At 46.4% G+C, this 17,803-nt stretch overlaps 2 protein-coding genes across 3 annotated transcripts; both read left to right on the forward strand.

Annotated features, from left to right (window-relative positions):
* The first annotated feature begins 97 nt into the window (after positions 1 to 97).
* YBEY (ybeY metalloendoribonuclease) lies at positions 98 to 1,115 on the forward strand. Its single transcript, XM_005534102.3, has 3 exons — positions 98 to 707; positions 795 to 863; positions 978 to 1,115. Exons 1-3 carry the CDS (start codon positions 369 to 371, stop codon positions 1,062 to 1,064), a joined length of 495 nt encoding a protein of 164 aa, XP_005534159.2. The 5' UTR covers positions 98 to 368; the 3' UTR covers positions 1,065 to 1,115.
* Positions 1,116 to 1,120: 5 nt separating this feature from the next.
* POFUT2 (protein O-fucosyltransferase 2) lies at positions 1,121 to 12,563 on the forward strand. Of its 2 annotated transcripts, none has more exons than XM_005534104.3 (9): positions 1,121 to 1,299; positions 1,930 to 2,180; positions 3,220 to 3,364; positions 3,647 to 3,757; positions 5,929 to 5,995; positions 7,453 to 7,578; positions 8,130 to 8,310; positions 8,558 to 8,681; positions 8,999 to 12,563. In XM_005534104.3, the coding sequence occupies exons 1-9, from the start codon at positions 1,121 to 1,123 to the stop codon at positions 9,150 to 9,152; spliced, it is 1,338 nt and encodes a 445-aa protein (XP_005534161.2). In that variant the 3' UTR covers positions 9,153 to 12,563. The 2 variants fall into 2 exon arrangements, with proteins under 2 accessions (XP_005534161.2, XP_014118053.2); XM_014262578.2 differs by lacking the exon at positions 1,121 to 1,299 and adding an exon at positions 1,563 to 1,832.
* The last annotated feature ends 5,240 nt before the right edge of the window (positions 12,564 to 17,803 follow it).

A 17,803-nucleotide genomic window follows, 5' to 3' on the forward strand; every position in this document is an offset into this window, starting at 1 on the left:
CTGCGGCGGCGGCGGCCTCGGACCACCGGGCAAAGCGGGCCCCGCATGCGCGGTGGGGGGAGGCCCTCGCCATGGGGCGGCGTCCAGTGCAAAAGTGGGCGGGGCTACGGCGGCAGCAGGACAGTAGGGGGCAGTGAGACGGGTGGGAGCGGCGTTGTGGGCGTGGTTATACGCGCGTTCTCAATGGGCGGAGCTTCAGTTGGTGGGTGGGCACATTAACGGATGGACAGAAGTGTAGAGCCGTGGTCTCCTCGGGCAGGGCGGGGGAGGGGGTCTCGATTGGTGGGGCTGTGGTGTGTGGGGCCTCGGGGGCGGACTCTCGTTGTGGAGGGGTGGAGGGGGGTCGGGTGCGTGGGGGCGCCGCTGCCATGAGCTTGGCTCTGCGGAACGCGCAGCGCGCCGTGCCCGTGCGCCGAGCTCTACTCCGCCGCGCCGTCTGCGCCCTGCGCGCCGCTCTGGGCGCCTCCCGCTTTGACGTGGGGCTGGTCTGCGCTGGCAACGCGTTGATGCAGCGTCTGAACGCCGCCTACCGACACTGCCCGGAGCCCACCGACGTCCTCTCTTTCCCGTTCCACCAAGTGGCGGCGGGGGAGCTGCCGCAGCCGCGCTGCCGCGAGGAGTACGACCTGGGGGACATATTCATAGGGGTGGAATACATCTACCTGCAGTGCCGCAAAACCGGGGAGGATTTTGACGATGTCCTGACGGTGAGCCCCGCTCAGGCGTGGCGGGCGGCGGGGCAGGCACGGGATTCAGTCGGTAAGACGTGTGTTTTGCTCTTGTCCCCCGCGCAGGTGACGGCAGCCCACGGATTGTGCCACTTGCTCGGCTACCGACACAACACGAAACCCGAGTGGGAGCAGGTGCGGGATGCCCTGGGGCCGGGGAGGGTGTGCGGGGTCCGGCATGGGTTGGACCAGAGGCCCCGGTGATGGGACCCGGACCTCGCCCGGTGGTGACCGCCGCTGCTCCCGTAGATGTACCGGAAGGAAGCGCAAATCTTGGAGGAGCTGAACCGCCTCACAGGCTCCCGGCTGCGGCCCCTTACCGCCGGCCTCTACTGAGAGACCGAGAGGGGTTGGGGCTCTGCCGGCGCCGCCCCGGAAGTGGCGTGGGGGGGATGGCGGCGCAGGGGATCGGCGGTCGCTGCTCCCCGGCGCTGCCGCTGCTGCTGCTCGGTCTTGCCGCTCTCGCTCTCCCGCCACCGCCCGCCGCCGCCTCCGAGCCGCCGCCCCCTGCCCTCTTCGCCGGCCACGCCGCCTCCTCGCTGCCCGCCGCCGCCGCCGCCCCGCGCACCAGGTGAGCAGCAGCGGACCCGCCGCGCCCGGCCTCGGAGCGGTCCTGCCCTGCTGGGGTCTCCCAGCGCCGTGCGGTGTCCCCTTGCACAGGCGACCCTCCGTGTCTTGGCCATCAGCTGGTAAGGAGCCTCCTTCGCCTGCTCGTGCTTTTTTGTGTCGTTTTTTGGAGGGTGTCATCGCAGCTGTCCGAGGGCTATCATCTGTAGAATATCGTCTGTAGAATATCGTGAGTTGGAAGGGACCCCACAGGATCATCCAGCTCCCAGCTGCATTCTTTTCCCTTTTCCATTCTTTTCCAGAGCTTGTCCTTCTGCCTTTGTGTCCAGCTTACAAGAGTTAGCCTGGTTGACATGCCAGTGGTTTCACTATTTTCACCACACTCCCCATGTTACCCTCAGGATGAGCAAGACTCTTTGCTCTTTGACCCGCTGTAAAAAAGGCTCCTGGCATGTGCACCTCGCCAGGAGACCCTAGTGGCCCTTCCAGCCCTGCAGCACACGCTGCTCCTACTTCCCATACTTCTTCCCCTTCCAGGTACCACAAACTCAAAAAGAGAACCAGCTTCCTTCCCAGCAGTTTTATCGCAAGATTGTAGGGTAAAAAAATAACAGTATTCCTTTGTTCTCCCCAGATATCTTTTGTATGATGTAAACCCCCCTGAAGGGTTCAACCTTCGCAGAGATGTCTATGTTCGCATTGCTTCCCTTCTGAAGACCCTGCGGAAAAGCGAAAACTGGGTGTTGGTTATGCCTCCCTGGGGCCGTCTTTATCACTGGCAGAGCCCTGACATCCTCCAGGTCCGGATCCCTTGGTCTGAATTCTTTGATATCCCAAGCCTCAACAGGAACATTCCTGTCATTGAATATGAGCAATTCCTTGCAGGTGTGGTATAGGATCATGCAATCTATGATTAACAAATATTTGATATGGTTTCTTAACAGGTTTGTCATTATAGGGGTTTTTATCCTTTTATGTGGAAAAAAAAAATCTTAGTGGCAAGAGGAGGAGGGATGGGAAGGAGTTTTGCTGAGCTACCCAACCACTAGGATGGAATAACCCAATTACTTGGCAGCTTGATTGATGTAGCACTGCTGTCCCCTCGACTTTGGGGACTTCTGAAGACAATTAATGCCTGTGATTAAATTCCCCCGTGGTATTTCTCTGTGGTTTTGACCATAATGACAAGACCACAGGGAGAGAGGCGGGTTGTTGAATTACAGACAGGCCACTTTTTTCTGGATGTGGGGGCTGGACAGTAAAAGTTGTAAAGTGGATTCTTCTTTGAACTTACTTTGTTATCGTCGATGCTGCACATACTTGAAATACCCCTTGCTTTTTCTGTCTAAGAGAAAGGCTTTCCATAAGAAAGTGAAATAGGTTCCTTTTGGATTTAATGCCATGTTGAACTACTTGCCAAATGTTCAAATCTGCAGCAGTGTCACAGGCTTGTTCAGCAAAGGAAAAAAAGGCCACCAAATGTCACACCTCTATAAAGAGGTCTGAAGGGAAAGCTGTTCCCTGCCTTCCAGGAAAATGCATGTAGAGACCCTAAAATTTAGGGGAAGATGGGCTTGTACTTGGCATTTTTCTTGGAGGCACTCCTCCTGTGGCAGCTGCTTACAGCACTGAAAACCTGTGTGCTTTGTGGTGTGTTTTACCCAGCTCTCAGTGATTCCCTTGTGTTTGGCACATTAAATCATACAGAGCTGGGTGGAATAGCAGGTGATCACATTGCCTGTGACCCTTTTAGCTTTTCTGTCTCACACAGAACTTTCTTCCCTTTTTTATAGGGAAAACAGGGAACAGAGAGTAGTGTAATACTAGCGTTTCTAGCAGATTTTTAACTGCCACTGATGCCTGTGCATACCTTTGCAATGTAGGTTTTTATGCTTACAAGTCCTTTGCTTTGCCTTCTGCTCAGAGTCAGGTGGGCCGTTTATTGAACAGATTTATGTGCTCCAAGGCTACGCAGAAGGATGGAAAGAAGGAACATGGGAAGAAAAAATAGATGAAAGGCCATGCATTGATCAGCTGATGTACTCCAGAGACAAGCATGGCTACTACAGGTAACATGGAGCAGTCCTTTTGGTCTTTTCAGTTGTATTCAGAGAGATATTTGCTGTGAATATCTGGGGTTCACTCTGTTTTTAAAAAGCCCATCAATAATAAAATGTTTTATTGGTATGAGAAGATCTACTTCTGTAAAGTTGTTGCTCCACAGAAAAGCAGCATAAAGGAGGTGGCTGGTTTGTTTGTATTATATGTAGTTTGTTTGGGATGTTTTGTTCTATATATGGCATTGACTTAAAATACAAGCCTGTGAGCTGATCCTTTGTGTTCCCCTTTAGGGGCTGGTTCTGGGGTTATGAGGAAACACGAGGCCTAAACGCCTCTTGCTTGTCTGTCCAAGGATCTGCCTCTATTGTGGCTCCTATCCTTCTGAAGAACACTTCAGCACAGTGAGTTGCCTTGTATAACTACTTATTTTTATTTATTGTTATTGTTACTTTTGTTGTATTATTGTTGATAAACCCCATTGCTGGGTGGGAGGAGTAGGGGGAATTTAAAGGCTTATTGAGATACTTCATCAGTGAATTATTGTACTCCGTTAAAATCATTACAAAAGGGATTTACACTGTAAGAAACACTTAACTATAAGTTAAGGTAAAGAACGCAGTGCTAAAACCTAAGAGTAGATAGCCTTGACCTCCTTTATATTCCCTCTCAGGCAGCTTTTGTGACTCCTACCTCCAAGGCAGCATCAAATATCCCTTAGATCATGCAGTGGAAAAGATACTTAACCATCAGTATTCCATATTCTACTCCACACCACATGTAATTTTACATCTCTGGCATATTCCCCCTCAGTAGTCTCCTCTGCAGTGGGAAGAGCCCTGGCTCCTTTAGTTGTTCTCCATATAAAAGCCATTCCATACATTTGGCTCTCACTACTGCCAATCTCTGAACCTTTGCAGTTCAGCAGGATCCTGCAGGCTAAGTGTGGGTAAACCTGTTACATTGCAGTACAAGTGACATGCTCTGTCAAGTGCTCTCTTCTTTCTCTTCTAATTCTTGAGACACAGGTTCCTTATGTTGACCTCTGAGTGTTGTCTCAATGTTTGCATCAAACTGTCCTCATTCCTGACCATCAAGACCTTTAGTTATTAGATGAAGCCAGGTTTGGGTTTGTTTTTTTTACTACACTCACTCCTATGTTAGATTTCATCTGCCACTTCATTGGCTGGTGATGAGACTTCCTTAATTCTTCATAGTTGGCCTTAGCTGCTCTGAGGAATTGAAAATAATTAAGCTGTGTCATCTGATTTCATGCCCTTCTGTAGGTTGTTTAGAAATACGGTAAAGAGACCTTCCACGTGTGAACTTCTGCAATGAGAACCATACATTCATCCTTGTCTCTAAACTTTTTTTTTTGTTGTTGTTTTTTGGGGTTTTTTTTTTAACTATGCAAGAACCTTTCTGTGCCAAGTTTTCTTAAAAGCCTTTAATGAAGGCTGTCAGGAAATGTTGTTAGGCAATGCCAGTGAGGTGTCCCTTATCTTCGTGTGAGCCAGTGTCTTCAAACTACTCTGATTGGTCTGAGAGTTCTGATCTCTCATATTGCCCTTCTGGCTGGACAGCCAGTTGTGTGGTCTTAGGACTGGGTTTTTACCCTTCAAGTGTGGTCACTTCAAGGAAACTTCTCACTGCATTTGGATTAGTAACCTCATTCCCCTCCAATCTTCCTGTTAGATGCAGTGCTGCTTCTTCACCAGCACAGTCTGGTCTTTTTTCCAGGTAATTTAAAGCCTTCCATGCAGGTGTCCAGCTGATTATCAGCAGAGATAATCCAAAGTTGATTGGTTATTTGCTTCCTCTCTTTTTTGTAGGAGGTGCAGATAATGACCTTGATCCTTTTGAGCAGAAGCATTTCTCTGTGTGTTGGCTTATCATCAGTGTGCTCACAAACTAAATCTACATCTCTTATGTTCTGGGATACTTGAAAATCTCAAAATCTCGTCTGCTTCTTAGAACTTGGATAGTGCAGTTACGTTTCCAGTACGCAATCCTGAACCATGTTTATCTATGAGAAACACAAGCTACTGTCTAATACCACACATTTTGGTAATGTCTCTGTGTTCTTCTCTGTTGTTTTACTGTATGACATTTTATTCTACATGTAGAAAACACTTTCTATGGGTTTGTGTCCATGATCTGCTTCCTCCCAGAGGCTGTCATGTGCTCTGAGGCTGAGCATCACCCAAGTCACTTCTTCCCTTTGGATCACTCTCCCTGTCAGAAATCTTATTTCTCCTGAAGCAACTCTTGCAAGGACCGTGAGGGGTGATTCATGCTTGTTCATGTTTAACTTTCATAGTCAGGATACCATTTATTCAGGAAGAGAGCAGGCACAGGGAGTGGCATGGTTCCCTTCTCTCCCTAGCAGACTGTGGGTCACAATTTGCCTTGTAGAGAGCTAGAATGTGCCTCACAGGAGCCTGTCCCTCATTCCCCACTCACCCTTTGCAAACAGATCATAGTCTGCACTTTATTCTAGCAAATGTATAAAGAAACATCATAATGTCAATTCTATTCCTAAGGGAACTGCACTCAGTTTTACAATTTTCAATAGGTCAGTGATGTTAGACAGAGCTGAAAACCTTCTTCATGACCACTACGGAGGGAAAGATTATTGGAATGTGAGTATTTTACAGATAGCTTCTCAAGACTTTACTTGGCTCTGCTAAAAAAATTAGTAACCAATGTGTGCTTCAGTTTTGCCTTGGGATTTTTGTCTTGTAAGTAACTTTTGTCTTCTGTTTCAGCAATGTGTACTAGCATGGTTTTCAGGCTGCTGTGGATTAGTGTGACACAGGAATTTGTCCTGCTGTCTTGTGCCTAAAGGCCCAGTGCTGCAGGGCGTGGTGATTAAAAGGACCTCCCCTATACAACACCTCTACAAACAGAAGGCAGAAGTTTCTTATGTAGTCAACCTCAAGATTAGTCTTTTCAAAAGAATCCTGTGAAGTGCTCGTTATTGTCCCAAATCCCTCCCCATTTGCTTTAAAGGCGAAATTCCCATGGGTTTCAGGCAAAGGTCTGTGGTAAAATAATTTCTGTCATAAAAGTTTTAAGGAAATGTTAAGGTCCATACACAGGAGAATGGAACATGGTATGGAGTGGTTGATATAGTTAAAATTCCTAAGAGAAACTGATTCCCATGATATTAAAAAACAAATTACACAGACCTCAGTCTTAGAAGCATCTGGCTCTTCACTTGGGACATGGGATGTTTTCAGAAGTGGACCAAACAGTAGTTTACTAGCTATGAATTGTTCATTGAGAGTGACCTCTCAAAGAAAGAAATACAGCTCAGGTACCATGTTTGAGTACGACTTGTCCTGTAAAAGCAGACATGAAATCCACATGGCCCCATAACACACATTTCCTAGCAGTGGCACTTTAAACGTGGCCGCAGTGGTTTTGTCTGATGTCCAATCAGAAATTTACTCACTGCAGCTTAGGCCCAGGGCCTCTTCTCTTTTTTCCATGCTCCTCTGAGAAGCATCTCTCCTTTCTCTATTTCTTTGCAGACAAAGAGGGAGAAATTTGGATTTCCTTTGTTTTTTTGCCTGTTAGTAAAAAGGCCGCTTGTGGCTGTGTGCACTGGCAGCTTTATCACGGAATCTTAGAGCTTATTATTGACAGGTTAAGGAAGTAATTCCTTTTTTGTCACTTTTCCACTGAATTTCATTTCAGGCATGTCTGTGGCTAGATGCCTAATATATTTAAAGCAGGTTTTATTCTTACAGGTGTTTTGCATGCTGAAGTGTTTGCCCAGTGTTTGTTTCCAAAAGTAAGGTATATTGCTAGGGTATTTAATTTGGTATATTATATGTTCTGTTGTGTAAATAACTGCAGTGTCCTCCTTATACCTGTGTATTGCAGGGACAGGTGAGTATGCTGGTTATAAAGGTGGTGATAATTAGGAATAAGCTGTTTAAGCTTGGATAAATGTTTAGAAATCATTGCTTAGAGTACTGCATAGATGTACCAGAAGTAACTGCATCCTGGAACTGCTGTGTGTGTGAAACTGTCTGCACCAACTCATTTTTAGCTCCTTTTTCTGACTCTGACTCTGCTCCTATTCCGACAGACCCGTCGGAGCATGGTGTTTGCTAAACACCTCCGCATAGTAGGAGATGAGTTTAGGAAGAAATACCTTCAATCCACCGACGAGGTAGACAGGACTCAGTACAAGGAGGACTGGACACAGATGAAGGTAAAGTCCTTAACAGTGTATTTATTCCCCATAACAAATACTTCATTTGTGTACTCCTGGCTGTGTGCTGCAGGGCATGTTGGAAGGTACATGTGAGTGACTCTTTTGCTCGTGTTGAGGTGGACACGTGTGTTCCTCATGGACCTTCTCCCTGCGTGACATGAGCTAACAGAGTCTGCCGAGGTGTGCCTGACTGGTTCTGATGGCCAGATCTTTGTTGTCCTCATTTCAGTGAGGGAAACTTGAATTTCTTCTTGTATTCAGCACCACGTGTGGATGTAAAGTTCAGCTGCCTACTGCTAGTTGAGGATTGATTTGGTCAAGGAGAGAAATTTGTGCTTAGGAAGATTTGGCACTCCAGTTTATCTTGCATGGTGGAGGCCACCCAAGATCTAAATGTTGCAACAAGTGTCCCAAGTTACTTCCAGACCGTACTTAAAAATTTCTGTCTGCAACTGGAGTCATTCTGTGCCTTATCCATGCATTCTGGCTTTTCAGTGTGAACAGTGATCCTCCCAAGTCCTTTAAGACTTTTGATCTTTCCCTCATAGGTTAAGACTGGCACAGCTCTAGGTGGCCCATACCTTGGGGTTCACCTCAGAAGGAGAGACTTCATTTGGGGTCACAGAGAAGACGTGCCTTCCCTGCAAGGAGCAGTAAAGAAAATCCACAGCCTATTGGAGAGGCTTAAACTTGAAAAAGTTTTTGTAGCCACTGATGCTGTTGAGGAAGGTAGGCGGATCGCAGTCATTTCAGGATTGGTAACTTTTGACAATGAGTGCAGCAATTGCCACTGGCTCCCCTCCCTGGCTGCAATACTATAAATTTTAGTAGCTGCATTCTAAAATTTGTTGGTAGATTTTGGTGTCACATGCTCTGTAACTGTTCACCCAGGGTTCCCTTAAACAAACACATTGAGTGGCAGGAGCGAGTTGCTCTTCATAACGTAGAGATAAATTTGTATGCTTCCTTTTTTAAGAGATTGAACTGCTCAAGAAACTGCTGCCCGAGATGGTGAGGTTTGAAGCCTCTCTGGAGGAGCTGGAACTCTATAAGGATGGGGGCTTGGCTGTGATTGACCAGTGGATTTGTGCACATGCAAGGTAGCAAATCTGACTTTAATTTCAGCCAAAGCTTAATGTCACTGTCACAAAACTGAGTATGATTTTTGGCCCATGGTTGTTTACAAATTGTGTGAGACATTATATAATTGGTTATATATTATATATATTATCTCTTACATAATCAATTATATAATTGAGATATGTCTAGTAGATGTATAATGGTTATATTGTGTGTGTATATGATGATTTCATTATCGTATCATTTCACTGAACAGTGAAGTTTATTGGACTGAAATCTAATTGCTTGCATTTTAAAAACTTGCCCCCCCAAACCCTTTTTGATTTTTTTTTCACAGGTATTTTATAGGCACCTCTGTTTCAACATTTTCCTTTCGAATCCATGAGGAACGGGAGATCTTGGGATTTGATCCAAAAACAACTTACAACCGATTCTGTGGTGAAACAGAGAAAAACTGTGAGCAGCCTACTCACTGGAAAATTGTATATTAAGCACAGAGAAACACAAAGGTTTCAACACTGTTAGAGTTCAAAATAATAAGGAAAAATGATGGGGAATTATTTGCCTTGGAACAAAGTATGACCCAGTCCTGTACTCTCAGCTCCTGCTCCCCTTCCAACATGGGTGTGACATGGGGTAGCTGTACACTCCAGTGTCTCTGGACCTCACAGCATTTCTATGTGGCTGCTGCACCTGGGTCCCCAGTATGTCCTGCTCTGGTTGCCTTCATTGAGTGGTCCCATGTCGCACTTTATTAGCAATGGTGATGGTGACAACACAGACTCTAAAGCTTATTTGCAAAAGAGAGCGTGTTTTATTCTTCAAGATCCTTTTTTATAGACAGTTCCGAAAGGGTCCGATGGGGTAAACTTTCATTGGCCATCAAACCAACACATCACCGTCATTGGACAGTTAGGAACAGTGCCCCTCGACTGTTTCTTGCAAGTAAGCAACGAGGAGGCAAACAGCACCAGCAAAGGTTTCTCAGGCCACGCTTTCTTGGGCCAATGTGGGAAAGTTATGTGACTTAGTTTCACACAGATACTATGCTACCTGCCTGATCTTTTGCATTTAACATCTACAGTCCCACGTGCACCAAGTGGGTTGCTACAGCCCACAGGGGCCTCTTGGCTGCAGAGCTGGATGATGGGAGGCAGCAAAGCAATGCCCAGGATGTGGCTGTTGAAACCAGCCTCACCTGCTGGAGCATATCTTTCTTACCTGTCCATGGTTCTCTCTGTGGGTCTGTGGTCATTTTTTAACTCCAGGGTTGGGGGACCTGGCCATGTCACCAGGAGTGCTCGTGCTGGGAGCACCAGTCTCTAGCTAGGGAGGAACCAAGCTGCCACCAAAATAAAAGAGGGGGGTGTGGGTGTGGAGGTGGGGGTGGTGCTGCTCCCACTCCAAGGCAAGAGCCTGCAAGGCCCATCCTTTGGGGACTCACCTTTCATGTGAAGGCACATTGCCTAGCGGAGAAAGAGGTTGGTACCTGGTGGAGCAGGGCCAAGATTCCATTTTCCCAAGGCAGCTCCCTGCTCTGCCTGCTGCAGCACTGGCCAGGGCTGGGAGAGGAGGGTGGGTGTGTTCAGCACTGCTGCTGGAATGGGGGCAGAGCTGGTGGCCCTCTCAGGAGAGGGTCCTGGTTGCTTCAGGGCCTTGCTTCTCCACTGCTTTGTGTCCACAAAGGAAAGACATGCAAGATGGCAGCACCACCACCACAGCCCTGTACCCAGGAGTTCATCAAACTCTTCAAAGTGGTTGCAAAACTCAGCACCACTGCAGATCTACAGAACAGCATTTTATCCACAGGGAGCGTCTGACACTCATTGCCCATTATGGGTCCAGAGGAGTTCAAGGGCTCATTTTACATCTCCACAAGTGGGGCCAGAACCACACGTACCACAACACCAGATTCTCACAGTGTACCAATAGAAACAGACATTTAATAACATTATTTCTTAGAGAACTGTTGTGGATGAAATCAAATGCGAAGAAAAAGCCTAAGTGTAAAAATCAAGATGTTGGTGCAAACTGATACAGTATTTCTGCTTTCGAGCTCACCAGGTGTATTCTTTCCTCCTTCCCTTCTTCTGTGAGACCCCTGTAATTTCATTACATTTGTCTTTTGTCATCTATTTTTAGCTGAATAGTACTGATGGTGTCAGTCATACCGTGTCCAGGATTCATCTCTAAGTCAGCCGTGCTGCTCAGACCTCAGCGCATCAGGGAGTAACGTGCAGCTCCTGGTGCTGGTGATCCCAATTGCAGCGAAGTTTCAGGCGAGGGTTTCAAGTGTCCCCTTGCTGCTGGGTGGGTCCTGCAGTGCCCCTTCATCACTATTGAGAGTCCCTCCAGCTGAGGTATCAGGCTGCTGGACTGGGCTTTCCAGTGAGATCCAGCTCCAAACAGAATTTGGGAAATAGCCTCCAAAATGTTTTAGGATCATACCTCTGAAATGGCTCCAAAGGGCAGCAGCTCCAGCACAAATCTGTCCCAGCCCTGTCTCACTGACACACACACAAGAAGCCAAGTGGGCTGGGCTTCTTGCTCCTCTGCCGCCTCCTCCAGCTCCCACCCGAGAGAAATGGAGGGAAACACAGAAGCATCGGGGCAGAACAGTCGGCTGAGCTGCCTGAGCCTTTCTCCCGCATCTTGTGGGTGGAGGCTTGGGCTTTTTGGGCAGATGGTGCCCCTGGGAGCTCGAGGCTCGTTTAAACTTGGTGCACGATTTGATGAAGACAGGCTGGGAGAGGACTTTGTCTTGCTGCTGTACTGGGGAACGGAATGGGAGGTTCCTGCAAAGTCTCCATGGAAGTTGGAATGTCTGAGGATATTGGTGTACTAGTTCTCAGGGATGAACCTCGCTCCTGGCTGTCTGTAGATGCATGTATAGTGTAGGAGTATAATGGGCTCATGGGGGAGACTTCTCTGAGCCAGGCTGCTCTTGGGATAAGCAGTTTATTATGTGGTGGAAGAGATCCGTTTACGCTGCCAGCCAGAGTGTAAATGTGCTCAAAGGGGGAGAGAGAGAGTGGAAAGAGGAGGTCAAGAGCATGAGAGCGGTAGGTAATTATGGGGGTAGAGAGAGAAGGGCAAGGGGGGAAATTAAGAAAGATTAAGAGAGCGAAGTTCTTGTTACAATACATTACATCTTTTTCTATGGTGAATCTTCTCATTCCCAGTAACTAACCAGTACGTGACACACATTCTATAGAATTTACATACAGCCTATACGAACTAGTACACTACATAAAGTGTTACATTTTAAACTCTAAAAGCTATTCTTTAAATTCTTCTCTTGCTGCTTCGACCTTTGGATTCACTGTCAGCAGAAGGGTATTGTTCAATCAACAGGGATTCTCCTTCAGCTGGCTAGGCTGTTCTTTGGTTATATAGTGACTAGCGCTCAGTATCCTATAGGTCAAAGCTAGTTTTCATTTCTGTTTTGATTATAGGTTTCATATTTTTCAGAATCTTTTGCTAAACAATCATATTTATAAGGTTTCCCTGTTTCATCTTCTCTAACAGTATAGAACATGCTGTTTTATTTTTTGGCATGATTTCCTATGTGTAATTGGTTTTTTGAGTCAAGATAACATCATGGAGAGGCTTGTTTGTATTTGAGGTAGAATGAAATGAAATCTCTTTTTTTAATAGACTTTTAATCTGTATTATTGGGATTTTATTTTTGTTTCTTGTATACAGAGCTTCAGATTGGCTAGGGCCAGCCAGCTTGGCTGCTGGAGTCTGGCATGTTAATTTATTTAGATGGCTTTTGTTAGATGCAGTTTTTAATTTTTGAAGGTTTTTAATTATTATTTAGCTTATTTTATTATTTAGGTTTGTGATAAATGTAACCTTGGATAAAAATTCGTGAAAGAATAAATAAGTATATAACTAGATTTGTAACAATGTAAAAAGTATATAAAATATAGTGTGGCCGAAGAATTTCCCCAAACCCAGCAGTAACTACCCATTCAGGCGCTAACGACCCTAGGCGACGTTCATCAGCCTGAAAGAAAAAGCAGGACACGAACAGTTAAGCTAAACAAAGAAAGGAGCCAGGCCGAGATGGCCATCGACTCCACACCGCACCTGGGCACCCCTTCCTGCAAACCCCGACTGAAGATGCAAACAGGCCGGACAATAAGTGGAAGCCCAGCCGAGATATCTGTCGACTCCACACCGGACTTGGATACTTCACTCTGAGAGCCCAAAACCGAAAATGAAATCAAGGAACACTCAGAACTTCTTTACATATGAGGAGACTCTGCCCGGACGTCTATTTGACTCTATTCTCCAACGCCAGGAAATCAATTCATCCAACAATCAAGGACCCTTGGTGAATGGTGCCTGCCTGGAATTTGGCCTCAGGACACAAAATCCCTATAAAAACCCCGGACAGTCTACCCTCCTTCGTGGATTTGGGAACACCTATACCTTTGGGTATAGACCCCTGTCCACCCAGCGCTGCGCTGTTTGTTTTATTGTGGTTTTTCCTCATTGTTTATTTTTTTATAAAAATTGTTTTATAATAAATTGTTCTTTTATTTAACCCAAATTTGCCTTTGCATTTATAACAGATTGGTGCTGTGACTCGGATCGGAGAAACTGCGGGGAATCTCACTGCCCAGGACGGGTACCCCCGCTGATTTTGGCAGCCTGGTGAGTTGAGAGCCCCCGTAGCTCGTTCCGACGTCCGAACCAAATTTAGGCTGAGATAAAAACCACAATAAAAAGGAAAAGGATCCGGATCGGAGAGCTCGGGAAGGCACGGAGCCTTCGGGAAGCCGCGGCTTGTTTTGCTCGTAAAACGTCTATTGTGCACAAAGACACCCACACAGGAAAATAGCTGTAAGTACTGCTGGTTGAGTGGGCGATCGGGCGAGTGTGTGAGACGTGATCTGATCACGAGGCGAGTGCGGACTTCAAGGCCGCGTTTCCATCCTCCCGCGAGGGAATTGGCCGGCCGCGAAGGAAGCGATACAGAGTGAAAGCTTTTTTTCTCTCGACACACACTCGTAAAAACCTGAAGCCAAAGGGTGTCTCGGGGGACTGATCGCAAGGAACTAAAAGGGGAAGGATACGTCCTGTCGAGCTCGGGAACTGGTAAACCCTTTTAGTAAACGGACCCAGGTAGAGGTCCAGAAGAGGATCAAAAGTACCGATTACAAGAGACCTCAGCTCAGCTCGCTGAAAGGTGAGTATCGGCAAATTTTGATTCCTAAGTACACAACGCAGAAACAGATATCGACTCACGGAGAAGTCGAAGAAAGGTAAGAAAATATATTTGCAAAGTATGGGGCAGAAAAAGAGTAAGCTTCAAAGAAGAAGCACAGGGAAAAATTCCTCCAATTAGGGGGAGGAATCACCAGACATCCCGCTAGAAAGTCCCTTGGGGTGGATGCTAAAACACTGGGAAGATTGTCCCCAGAGGAAGGGGAAATCAAAGGAAAAATTGATACATTATTGTATGGAGGTTTGGAGAGGACAGGAGTTGAGAAGTCATCTCACTTGGCCAGTGTTAGGCACATTTGAAAAATAGACGTGTAATAAGTTATTCTCCTATGTGGAGAACAAAGTCCCCTCAGATCCTGAGGAGAGGGAATATGCTAAGCTCTGGGTAAACGTCAGAGTAGGGCTATTCCCAATAAAACAAAAAGAAAAACGTGAGTCTAGAGCTGAGTCCTGGGAACCCCTCGATCACTTACCACCCCCGTATCGAGGACCAGCGGGACCTTCCTCTGCAGATCAAGTGGTGCCTTTAGCACCCTTGGGCCCCCGAGACCAACCCACTGAGATACGTGTGTCTCAAGCGGGAGACTCGGGGCCAGCAGCGATGCCGGCAGCCCTTCCCCTTTCCCCGCCTGTAAACACCGTAGCCACAGCAGCCTCCTCGGAGGTTTCTCCTGCACAAGGCTGGGGATCACCGTATCCGTCCCTGCCGGTCCAGCCGCCACAACCGGGACCCTCCCATACAACGGAGGGGATCCCTCCCTTCAGCCGGGTGGCGGCAGAATTCCCACAATTGATAACGGGGAGGCAACCCACAATCACCAACTCCCCTCCCGCAAGTAGAACCCGTTTGAGAGCGAGAATGATGGATAATGAATGGGGAGAGAGTGAAGAGGGGCACCGGTTGTTCCCTCTTAGGGAAGTACCAACGGCCCCGGGAGTGATCGGTTTTGTGAATGTACCCCTTAACTCTGGAGATGTAAGGGCATTTAAAAAAGAGATGGGGCGGTTGTTGGATGACCCTTTTGGTGTGGCTGAGAGGTTAGATGAATTTTTAGAGAGTAGTATCTATACCTTTGACGATCTTATGGCAATCCTGAGATCATTGTTTAATCAGGAGGAAAGAGAGATGATTAAACAAGCCGGTATCAGAGACTGGGACAGACGCAATCCACAGGGGACGCCAGGTAACCAGAAATGGCCTAGCGTAAGCCCGAGCTGGAATGCACAGACGGAGGAAGGCAGACGGAACATGATGGATTTAAGGAGCATAATTGTACAAGGTATAAGAGAAGCGGTCCCTAGAGGCCAGAATATTAGCAAAGTTTTTAGAGAGTGTCAAAGGAAAGAGGAACCACCCACTGAATGGATCGAGAGATTACGGCGAAGTTTACAGATTTACTCTGGGACTGACCCGAACTCTCCTGTGGGGGAGGTTCTGTTAAAAACACAATTCGTTGCTAAATCTTGGGAAGACATTAGGAGAAAATTAGAAAAGATCGAGGGGTGGCAAGATAAAAGCCTCCAGGAGCTCCTAAGGGAAGCTCAAAAAGTATACATGAGGAGAGAAGATGAGAAGCAGAAATTGCAAGCTAAGGTTTTAGTAACTGCGGTGAAAGAGGTCCAGAAACAAGAGCAGATGCAGGGTAAGTTTAAAACACTACCCGGAAAAAGTCGAGGTTCTCACCGGGCAGCCCCGGCCCCACGGAGAGAGCCCCCTGAGTGCTACTACTGTAAACAGGTAGGACACGTTCAGCGGAATTGTAAACAAAAAATAAAAGATGAGAAAATTTTTCAGGAAGATTAGGGGTGTCAGGGGCTCTTTAATTTGGAGACCGGAACATCCAAGGAGCCCTTGATAAAATTAAAAGTGGGACCCCAACGACAGGAGGTAAGTTTTCTTGTGGATACTGGGGCAGAGAGAAGTACCCTGCAGAAATTGCCATACGGATGTGTGGCTAGCAGAGAAAAAGTTTTTGTAATCAGTGCAAAGGGAGACCCCTTTGAAGTGCCTGTAATAAAAGATGTGGAAATAGAATCTGAAAATAAAATTTGCTTAAGGAATTTACTATTAGTGGAAGAAGCAGATTACAATTTGTTGGGAAGGGACATGATTGTCGCTTTAAGAATTAATATCATGATTAAAAATTCTGAATTGGTGGTGAAAATATTTGACTCCTAAAGATGAGGAGAAAATAAACCCTGAAGTATGACATTCAAAGGGAGAGGTAGGAAAGCTAGATATCAAACCTATCAAAATAGAAATCGAGAACTCTGAGGGCCCTATAAGGGTTAAACAATATCCCATCCCGATGGAGGGGAGAAGGGGGTTGAAACAAATAATTGATGACCTCCTAAACGGGGGTACTTTAGAACCTTGCATGTCTCAACACAACACCCCCATCCTGGCTGTAAAAAAGACGGATGGCAGCTTCCGATTGGTCCAGGACCTACGAGCGGTAAACGCTAGGACCCGGACTAGATTCCCGGTGGTGGCCAACCCCTATACTTTACTAAATAGACTCTCACCAGAAGATGTGTGGTATAGTGTAATTGATTTGAAAGATGCTTTTTAGACCTGCCCTCTGAATGAAAGGAGTAGAGATTATTTTGCATTTCAGTGGGAGGACCCAGATACAAACCGTAAGCAACAGCTAAGGTGGACGGTCCTCCCCCAGGGGTTCGTGGAGTCTCCGAACCTTTTCGGACAAGCTTTAAAACAAATGTTAACCCAATTTGCTCTTGAGGACAGGACAAAGCTTTTGCAGTATGTAGATGACTTGCTAATAGCTGGACCGACTGAAGAGAGCGTGAGGAAAAGCACGATTGCCTTGTTAAACTTTCTAGGAAAGAAAGGTTTGAAAGTATCAAAATCCAAGCTGCAATTCACAGAGCCTGAAATAAAATACCTCAGACATTGGACATCTCAAGGGAAAAAAAGAATTAGACCCAGAAAGGGTAGCAGGCATCCTTGCATTGCCTGCCCCAAAAACAAAAAGGCAAATTAGACAAATTCTAGGGCTCTTGGGATATTGCAGGCAGTGGATTGAGGGTTTCAGTGAAAAAGTGAAGTTTTTGTATGAAAGATTAAACACTGACAGGCTGAAGTGGACTGAACAGGATGAGTCTAATTTCCAGAAATTAAAAACTGTTCTTATGACTGCCCCGGTACTAACTCTACCAGATACGAATAAAGAATTCCAGTTGTTTGTGGATGTGAGTGGACAAACAGCACAGGGAGTCCTGACTCAGGAATGGACAGACAAAAAGAAGCCTATAGGCTTCAAAGATCTTAGATCCAATCAGTCGGGGTTGGCCTACGTGTTTACAAGCAATTGTAGCAGCGGCTCTGTTAGTGGGAGAAGCGAAGAAAATAACTTTTCCTCCCCTGGTAGTTTACACTCCCCACGACGTGAGAAACATATTGCAGCAAAAAGCAGAGAAGTGGCTGACTGATTCCAGGCTTCTAAAATATGAAGCCATCTTAATCAGCTCACCCGGTTTAGAATTGAAAACCACTGCACAAAAATCCTGCTCAGTTTCTATTCAGAAAAATTAGTACATGATTGTTCTGAGATCGTAGAGCTGCAGACCAGATAAGTTACATCAATGCAAACTGTGATTGTTTTCCATTTATACATTTTAAATGTGCTTATTGTAAACAAATTTGAGTAACCCACTGTTGAGGAGAGTACAAGTCTAAGGGATTGTGTACCGATTGTCTGACTAAAGAACAGGAGCTGACTAGCCGTTTCTTAATACTTGTCACCCGGGCGGGGTTTTTAGAACTTGACTCTCCTGAGTGGTACCTGCTTTTTCAAAAGGGGATTAGAGGTAAACTAGACTCCAAGGCAGAAACTTTAGAAATTGAGTGCCAAAAGACAGTCAAGGTACCGTGCAGGACAGA

Source organism: Pseudopodoces humilis, chromosome 8 (genome assembly GCF_049639895.1).
Source record: "Pseudopodoces humilis isolate 2021_Gansu_Grassland_sample_001 chromosome 8, ASM4963989v1, whole genome shotgun sequence".
Taxonomy (NCBI): domain Eukaryota; kingdom Metazoa; phylum Chordata; class Aves; order Passeriformes; family Paridae; genus Pseudopodoces; species Pseudopodoces humilis.